We start from the raw sequence: 9,158 nt of genomic DNA, 5'->3' as shown, positions 1-9,158 counted from the left end.
CATGAATGGTAAAGTGTAAATGGTGGCGACTGTGGAGCTGGGCCTTAATGAAAATCTACCAATCAGAGGGTCAGCGGTTTGATTCCACAGCCCTACCTGTCTACCTGTTGAAGTCTCCTTGGGCAAGATACTTCACACTAAATTGCTATAATGGGCAATGTATTCGCTATTGAAGTGTTTGTAAGCTAAATAACATTAATGTAATATTACTCGCAGAACTTTTATTTGATAATAAGACTGGAGAAGAAGACCTCAAAAGATTAGTTGACTTATCAAATAGTCAATTGACAGAAATCTATTTTCAAGTAGAATTGTCAGGATTGTTTTATGTCATATTGAAGTCAAAGTCTTTGGGACAAAACACTTTTGGACTTTTGAAAAACTTTTGGATGAACATTTCTCACCGTATAGACTAAACAATTAATCTAGAAAATATATAAATACAAATGAAACAGCACTCAAACACAAATTGGCTTTGCGATAAGTATGAACCTTTCTCCCTCAATAATGGAAATAATACTATAAGGATATTTTAATGCATTTAAGCTTTCAGAAGTAAGTGAAAGAAAACTAAAATATATGTTTTGCCAGTGGAAATCCCAGCATCTTCCATCTGTGTTTTGGCACCTTATTAAACATTTTCATATCTGTGCTAGAGAGTGTCTATAAACTCTACTGATATCGTATTTGACATTCAAGCAGAGGTACATCACGAGCCTAGACACATACTGTGAGCCAGGATTTAGTATGTTGATGAGTCACTGATTCCTTCAGGCAGATTCACAATGTTTTTTTTTTGGCATCTGGAGAAATGTAATGCCTTTTTTTAAAACTGAACTTTTGAATCATGCTGATTGTTATCCTTGCAGAAGACACAGCTCCACCAATATGCCTCCCCCTGTGTTTATTGCTGCATAACAGCAACATGTTCTACCAGTTTGGCTACAAAGTGCCGAAGCGCTAGTTTCACCGGACAGACTATCTCTATTATTGGCGAGGGACCCCACACTGAGAGTGAACAGGCAGAAAGAGGAGAAGGCTTTTGAAGCGGGACCATCCATCTCTCCCTGAAACAAGCATCTGCACTGGCAGGAGCGAAAAACAATCGCACGGAAGGAAGTGGTAAATAATTGAGCTCAGGAACAAAGCTTTGGAGATGAGGCTTAACATTTCAGCTCTAGTTGCTTAGAGGCTTCTCTATCTGGCGTAAAGTATGTTTATGAGTTTTAATTTCTAAGTAGGAGACACAAACCTTTCAACGTGACGGAGAATAACCTTTCTATCGTAAATCAAGACGCAAGTTGATGCAGCGTTATTGTCGTTGGTATATTGAAATGTGATCGCAAATAAAAACCTTTACTTCATTGCTGTTTTCCACCTTGCACCTTTAAAGTATCCTCATAGTAGCTGTGGTTAGAGTCCCATAGTAACCCTACAGCTACAAAGTGTTTTGGAAGCAAACATTCAATATATATAAAAACTGATAAGAGGAATAAAATACCCAGATGTGATCTTTAAAACAGGGGAATATAAGGACAAATGCATCGCCAATAAAACAGATACAATTCTGTTTAAAGAAGTCATTTATAAGATTACTTTCCCAGCTCCCTTGGCAGTTTCCTGTAAAACTTGGACCTTTTTGCAATAAAGGCCGGTCACCTCTGATTTTCTCCTGGAGTCTTGAGGGTCCCACGAGATCTCGGGCTGTGCTCCAACTCGAAGGCGGTTTGAATAACAGCGTTTTCTGCCAGTATCTGCATACTCACGTCTGCTTCAATGCATAAAGACGAGGCCTTTGTACTCCCCCCTCGACGATGCACCAAGCTCTATCCTGACTTCCAAAACAGAACAGGCTTTGTTTCCTTGTCAGTCAAATGGGCGCCAGTGTTGTTTTATTTCACATTCCATGATGAAATCAGTCGAAACTGTACTTCCTAAATATCATCAATCGACCTGATTCAGCTTTCCATTTGTGGCAGCAAAATTGGTTTGAGGATGTGGGACGTAGTTTGCTTTTCCAATGTTAGATTGACATAGTGACCAAGCAGATTAAATGGGATTTGTTTTGTTTTTGAAGATCATAAAAAAACATATTTTTAATGAACACTGCACTCCATTTCAAGCCTTAATTAGCTGGATTAATACGATGAAACTGCAAGGTTGTGTAACACCATTAAAAGATAAATATTGTTCATAGTACAATGACAGAAACATATCCCTCCCCAGGCTCTCACCACTGGCACTATCCCAGGCTTCATTGATGTGGTAATGAACCTGAATTCTCCGGCACTGCTGGAAGACAACCTCATCTGGCAAGCCAAAACAGCAGGGAAGAGGATGGTCTTCTACGGGGATGACACCTGGGTGCGCCTCTTCCCCAAACACTTCATGGAGCACGATGGCACCACCTCCTTCTTCGTATCCGACTACACGGAGGTATGTGTCAGCCCATCAGTCTTGGTAAATGTTGTGGTTCAATGCTTGTGTGATCAAAGGACCGTGAAAGCACTTGATGGCAAATATGAATCAGGAATTTTGAAAATGGTGAGAAATCGTTAAACCAAACAAAATGCAAGAGACTACATTTATGCTCAAGTTGTCATAGAAAAGTGTATTTTTTAACAATATTATAAACATAGACTGCATATAACAAGTGGATGTGGTTCCCACAATGTCCTCTATTGGTTTGTACTACTGATCTGAAGCCTTGATTTTGTCAATTTTGCCATCGCCATCTTGGCCTTTTGGATCCAGAAGTGTTTGGAGAATAGTGTGGAGCGCAACAGAAGCGATACTGTGAGCATTACAAAAGCTTAAAGTTACCCACTAAAACCAGTATTAGTTAAGTTATTAAGATGCATTCTGAATTCATGTTAACTGTGGCATTAATTTAAATGCTAAAAACAGGCTTGTTTGTTTAAGTTACATACTTATCTGAACTAATTTGCAGCCAACTCCTTAAAGTGTTTTAGAACAAGAAGCAAAGCTAAGCAAAACAGGAATGGTGAGTGCATACACAGAAACCTGCTAACATAAAAATAAAATACATTTACAAATTCAATCCATGAAAATACTGTAGCACAGACTTCTAAATTGGTCTGTTATAACCAGGGGTGCACATAAGTGGTACACAGGTACGCATGCGCGGCAATAATCTGAAATGCGTACCGTCACTTGTGTCACAAAGCGCATTTGCGTACCGACGTACTTGTGAAGCTTTTCCAGAAGGCGGTTAGATCACCGGACGACAGTCGGTCTCTGTGTGCACAGACAGGGCTGCTGTTAACGTCGGTCTGTACAGCAGCACTGCGCTAAAAAAGCTGATCACAACGTTCACACTCCCTGTGGTCACGAAGCTCTGCACTCCACTACCACCCCCCCCCCCGCTGACATTCGCGATACAGAGGGCTTCATGGGAACTTTGAGGGTAGCCAGAAGTTGGAGTACCCCCCGCCCCCGTTGACATTTGCGAAACAGAGAGCTCCATCATACTCCACTAGCACACACACACCCCCCCCCGTTAACATTCGCGATACAGAGGGCTTCATCGTACTAGCAGAAAAGAGTGAGACAGGTAGCGCGCAAAAGTAAAAGTGGAACCGAGAGTGGTATGCCGCTGCTGCGGCTTATATTCAGGTGCGGGTTATAGTCCGAAAATTACGGTACTTTACATCAATGGTATTAATTAATAATTAAGCAGTGGTTTATGAATTATGACGAACATGCTTTGTGTATCTAGAAAGGACTCAGTCACCGCATTACCTACAAAAGTTATCTCCATGAAAGAGATTAAGCCAGATGAGCAACCAGGGAGGCTCAGAGATGAGTTCACATAAAAAGCTGCTCATCAATTCACAAATGTGTTGTAATATTTGCCTGATGATAATCAGATAATTATCAGACTCTATCGCAGCTTGAGTAAAGCTCCCCTCAGCTTAACTTTTGTTTGCTCTAGGGGGCGATTTTGAATAATTCCAACATTGGTTTTCAGTTGGAATCCTCTCGATCAGTAAATGTCTATCTTACATCACTTCTCCATGTAGGTTGACAACAATGTGACCCGTCACTTGGATAGCACCCTGAAGAGAGACGATTGGGACATTCTGATCCTGCACTATCTGGGCCTTGACCACATCGGCCACATCAGCGGACCCCACAGCTCGCTCATCCAGCCCAAACTGATGGAGATGGATGACATCCTGAAGAAGATTCACAGTGCCCTCATTTCAAAGGTAATTTCTTGTTTTCCTAAACCAGGGGTAGCCAACACGAGAGTCGCCCGCGGGGCATGTTCTAAAAATAGCTCGCCAAGCAAATCCAAAATGTAAAAAATACACAAAACAAAAAAGGAAATGTAATTAAAATAATCTACCCTATCCATAAACGAAACCTCACTCAGCTAATTTATTTTATCTAATTTATACCTTATTTACTATAAATAATAATACTCATCATAATAGCAGAATTTTTTTAACAATGACCACAATATAATTATTTTAATAAACCAAATATGAACAATTGAGGAAAATGAGGAAGAACTGATGATTCGAATGTTGTAGTCCAAGTAGTAATGTAGTTTGTGCATAAATGACTATTTCAACAAATGTTAGGGCTGTGCAATTAATCGTATTTTAATCGTGATTACAATTATGGCTTGCGACGATTATGAAAACAGCATAATTGACAAAATACGATTATTTAGCTGGGTGCGCTTTCGCCCCTCCCTAAAAGCCCACTCTTCCACGTGGGAGTGACATGTGTTGAGTGTTCAGCGCGAGCAAAGATGTCGGAACAAGAGCAGCAACTCGTTAAAAAGAAGGGTCGCGGGGAGATTCCCAGTCGATCGCGAGATGTGTCTAAAAATAGAACAACAATATTCTGTTTTATCGTTAATGTCCTGTAACATAATCTTCCTGTGCCAGAATAATGCATTTGAACGCATAAAAGCTTTGTGATTGACCGGCGTCACCCCATGTGTCGGGGCGTGGCTGGTGGGCAGTGGGCAGTGCACTATTTCGCTGACGTTGTCCGTGTCAACAGGAGTGACAGTCCGCACACACACAAGACCGCAATTATGGCAGAAGCAAAAAAGCCCAAAATATATAATTTTCACTCAGAGTGGGAGGATGATTATTTTTTTATCTATTCCGATTCAAAGTCTATCTGTCTCATCTGCAATGNCAACCCGCTGCTGCAGATACACTCTTTACAACATCGGGAGGATACATCCCCAGCTGACCCAGAAAGCGACGCAGGAGATGACGAGAGCCTGGACCAGAACCTGCGTCGCTTTCTGGGTCAGCTGGGGATGTATCCTCCCGATGTTGTAAAGAGTGTATCTGCAGCAGCGGGTTGTAGCAGCGATGTTTGAAGTGAAGGACAGTTTGTTATCTAGGATCACACCCAGATTCCTTGCAGTCTGAGTCGGGGAAACAACAGAGGTGCCGATGTTGATTGTTAGGTCAAGGGTGGGACAATCTTTTCCCGGAAGGAAAAGCAGTTCAGTCTTGTCAAGGTTGAGCTTGAGGTGATGAGCAGACATCCACTGAGAGATGTCAGCTAGACAAGCAGAGATGCGTGCGACGACCTGGGTCTCTGAGCGGGGAAAGGACATAATTAATTGAGTGTCCTCAGTGTAGCAGTGGTATGAAAAACCATGCGGGCTAATGACAGATCCGAGCGAGTTTGTGTACAAGGAGAAGAGGAGGGGACCAAGAACAGAGCCCTGAGGGACCCCTGTAGTTAATTGACAAGGGTCGGACTCGGACCCTCTCCAAGTTACCCTGTAGGTGCGGTCTTTGAGGTATGAGGTGAGGAGGGAAAGATATCAGAAAAACATTCTGGTTTAGTGTGTCAAAAAATCCAGGAAAAACGACATTTTTTAGTATAATTTGTCCAAAATGTAAATACAAATAGCATAGTATACTATGACTATGTTGGAAAATAGTCATAGTGTGTTGGAAATATGAGAAAAAAGTCATAGTATAGTACCGTAAGTTCTTCAGAAACTCCAGAAGCCACCGTCTTCATTGATGTAAGATGATTGTCCTCGCGGTCCTGTGGGGAGAAAAGAAGAAAAAGACACCATGAAGTTAATATAGTAGGCACTGACTATAGAATGAAAATATCAGTAATAAATAAAAAAATACCATAAAAAAAAGTCATAGCATAGTTTGTCGAAAAAATCTGTGTGTTTAAGAACCCTACGTTTTTCAGAAAAACGGAACTCAAGAGGCCATGTTCCTCCCACCAAAAAGCAAACATAGGACAGCTGTAGCTCTTCTGAAAAAGAAACAGAAAATAATATGATCATAATCATTTCCGTTAACACTAGAAAGTGGAGAATAGTATAATCGAGACAATATTATGAATCAGGAATAAAATACAAAAGACACAGACCTTAAAGTGGACCTATCATGCTATATTTGAATAATATAGTGTAGGAACATACAGCGTCTCCAGCGCTTTGGAACGGCAATGTCCGTGGCTGTCTCCTCCTGATTGGTGGAGTTGGCCCAATAGCCGTAGCGCAACTTCTGTGACGACATAAAAGTGTTCAAATCTGGATCAGTCTGGATCAGATCCGTTGCAGCCCCTTTTTTTAGAGATTTGGTTATGGAGGAAAATAGAGAGGGTTGTGTTTTCTGACACTTGGTGAGTTCCCTGGAACATATTCATGTATAAAAGACATACAAAATTGCATTTTGCATGATAGGTCACCTTTAAGACTTCCGTAGTTCCCACGGCTGTGTAAAGAGTCCACCTGCAACCCTCCAAACACTGCAACACAAAATAAAGAGAGTCTTCAGACTTATATAAAAAGCCATTAAAAGGCTAATCTGACTAAATTGACAACTTGTCGCTATCCTATTTTTGGCATAAGCCGTTTTCTACAGGCACATTTTACCGGCATATTTTTCATAATGATTCTACTTGTGATTGTCATGACAACCTGTGCAGCCCACGTATTGCTTCCATCCGATAGATGCTATAATACAAAACAAAATGTCTGCCTGCTCTCCACAATGATCAATAACAGCGAATGGATGGTCAAAGTAAGGTACAAATAAACAGAATCACACGAAGCCTGGTGAGTGTTGCCTGACTTTATAAAGTGTGTTTTTTTTTTTATAATTGTGTGGTTGCGTTCTAGTCACTTTGCTCAGCACTACTGCTTGTTACAACTTTAATTTGCCGTACTCGCCATGAACTGTTATGGCTCAGGTTAATCTCGGCCCCTCCGACGTGAGCGTGGTTCTTGGTTCTTGCCGGGCAGCCAAGTGGGGTCAGCTAAGAACCGGTTTTTGGTGTTTAGACCATGGTTTAGAGCCGGCTCCGCTGCGGCTGAAACAGGAAGAACCAGAGCTAAATCAGGCTGTAGCCCGGAACTGGCTCTAGAACCGGTTTGGTGTAAAAGTGGCAGAACCAGAGAAGAACCAGTTAAGCACCAGAAAAGCACAAGAACGGTTCTTGAACCGGAACCGGATTGGTTTATTGGCGGTTGGTAAACCACTTAAGAGTACTGGAGTGTGAAACAAGAGCTATTGAGTCAGTCTTGTGGTGCTGTTGCTTTGGTCTGGATCTGTGAGCTAACCACGCCCCGTTCATTTGAATATTAGAAATTGAAATGTAAAGTGGCATTATGAAATAAAAGTCTCTTGAAATAAATAAATGTGGCATTATGAAATAAAAGTCTCTTGAAATAAATAAATGTGGCACTATGAAATAAAAGTCCCGCCTGAAATAAATAAATGTGTATTTAAATGTACATTTATATATATTTATTGCCTTATTTATAGAGAGGCGAAGTCCCGCCCATCTACTTCCGACCCATGGGACCCCGGAATCGGAAAATTATACATTGAAGTCAATGGAGAGAGAAAAGTCATCTTTCGATCCCGTTTGAATTGTGCCACGAATGACACATATGATGTTTGTCAAAATAAAAGAACATTTTGCAAGTCAAAAAAATAAAAATGTGTCGTAAAACTGTGAAGTTACACTTTTNTAAATACATATATATATATATATATATATATATATATACATATATATGTCATAATATTTGAATGTTTGTCAAAGCTGAGCCAATTACTGGGTATTTAATGTAATAACAGCATATGATGTAAGCATTTGATTTGTTTTTATGTGTACAAAATAGCTCTTAACTATAAGTGTTACATACAGGTAGAGGAAACAGTTAAATATGTTTGCCTCAATGCAGTGGAGTAGAAGTATTTTTGGCTTAAAATTGAAATACTCTAGTACATTTGTTACATTCCACCATTGGAATGATAGAACTTCTAATGAACAGAACAGTCGTTTTCAAAAGAGCAATTTGTTGCATGATTTTAAGCTTTTCTTGTACTGACAACTGGCCTAAGAAGACAATCAGTGGATATCTTTGCATTTTATTACAAAGGGCTCTAATCCATTACCTCAAATTAAATCCCTCCATTAACCAGTATTTTATTTTTGAGAGGTTTGTCAATATATGAGGAAGTATATGAAGCAGGAGAAGATATACATTAGGCTGTTATGCCCTTACATTTACTATAACTGCCCCTTAAAAGAGATTGAGGGTCCCTTCTGCTCTCAGCAAGATCACAAATCCAACGTACACGTTTCTGGACAGCTGTAAAAGCACCATTTTTGGTTCCATCATGCCTGTGCTTCTAAATCTAAATCAGAAACCTTTCATTTTAAACTCATTGATTTTCCCCTCTTCATACTATCTTACCGTCAACAAATCTTAAGAGATTATTCACACCCAGAGTTGTTTTTCCTTAATGCCCCTTTTCCCTCCATCATCTTCTCTAAACCCTTGGATTATGACGGAACATCTGTCTCCCTGCCAGTCCACCTCAATCAGCTTTATCCCATCATCCTTCCTCCTCCTCATCATCACTGACCTGCTTCATGACAGACAGCTCCTCTTTGATTTCATTCTGTTCAAGGGAGAAAGCTTTCCTCCATCTGTTTATTAACTTGTGTCTTAAAATGAAATGTGCTTGCATGTACGATTCAATTAATGTGAAAACATATAAGAATAATATTTATTTAGTAGCATTTGTCCACCCGAAATGCGTTAAAGGGGCCTTATTATGCTTTTTGGGGTGTTCCCTCTCCTGTAGTTTGTTGTGGGTTTCTGTGCATGT

The 9,158-nt window shown here is 40.3% G+C and overlaps 1 protein-coding gene across 1 annotated transcript; it reads left to right on the top strand.

Moving 5' to 3' along the window:
• Nucleotides 1–2,225: 2,225 nt before the first annotated feature.
• LOC104942299 (GPI ethanolamine phosphate transferase 2-like) lies at nucleotides 2,226–4,392 on the top strand. The gene is made up of 2 exons (XM_010767500.1): nucleotides 2,226–2,436; nucleotides 4,044–4,392. Exons 1-2 carry the CDS (start codon nucleotides 2,269–2,271, stop codon nucleotides 4,326–4,328), a joined length of 453 nt encoding a protein of 150 aa, XP_010765802.1. The 5' UTR covers nucleotides 2,226–2,268; the 3' UTR covers nucleotides 4,329–4,392.
• Nucleotides 4,393–9,158: the final 4,766 nt, after the last annotated feature.

The sequence above is a fragment of the Notothenia coriiceps genome, unplaced genomic scaffold, assembly GCF_000735185.1.
Source record: "Notothenia coriiceps isolate Sejong01 unplaced genomic scaffold, NC01 NC01_scaffold00004483, whole genome shotgun sequence".
In the NCBI taxonomy this organism is placed as follows: Eukaryota; Metazoa; Chordata; class Actinopteri; order Perciformes; family Nototheniidae; genus Notothenia; species Notothenia coriiceps.
Note: the sequence above shows the minus strand (reverse complement) of the source record. Positions and strands in the feature narration are given on the sequence as shown.

Bases quoted from the DNA above. Each gene is read 5' to 3' on its own strand.
- LOC104942299 (XM_010767500.1), top strand. From the start codon at position 2,269: ATGAACCTGAATTCTCCGGCACTGCTGGAAGACAACCTCATCTGGCAA. The intron at 2,437-4,043 runs GTATGTGTCAGC...TTCTCCATGTAG, and splicing joins TCGTATCCGACTACACGGAG to GTTGACAACAATGTGACCCG.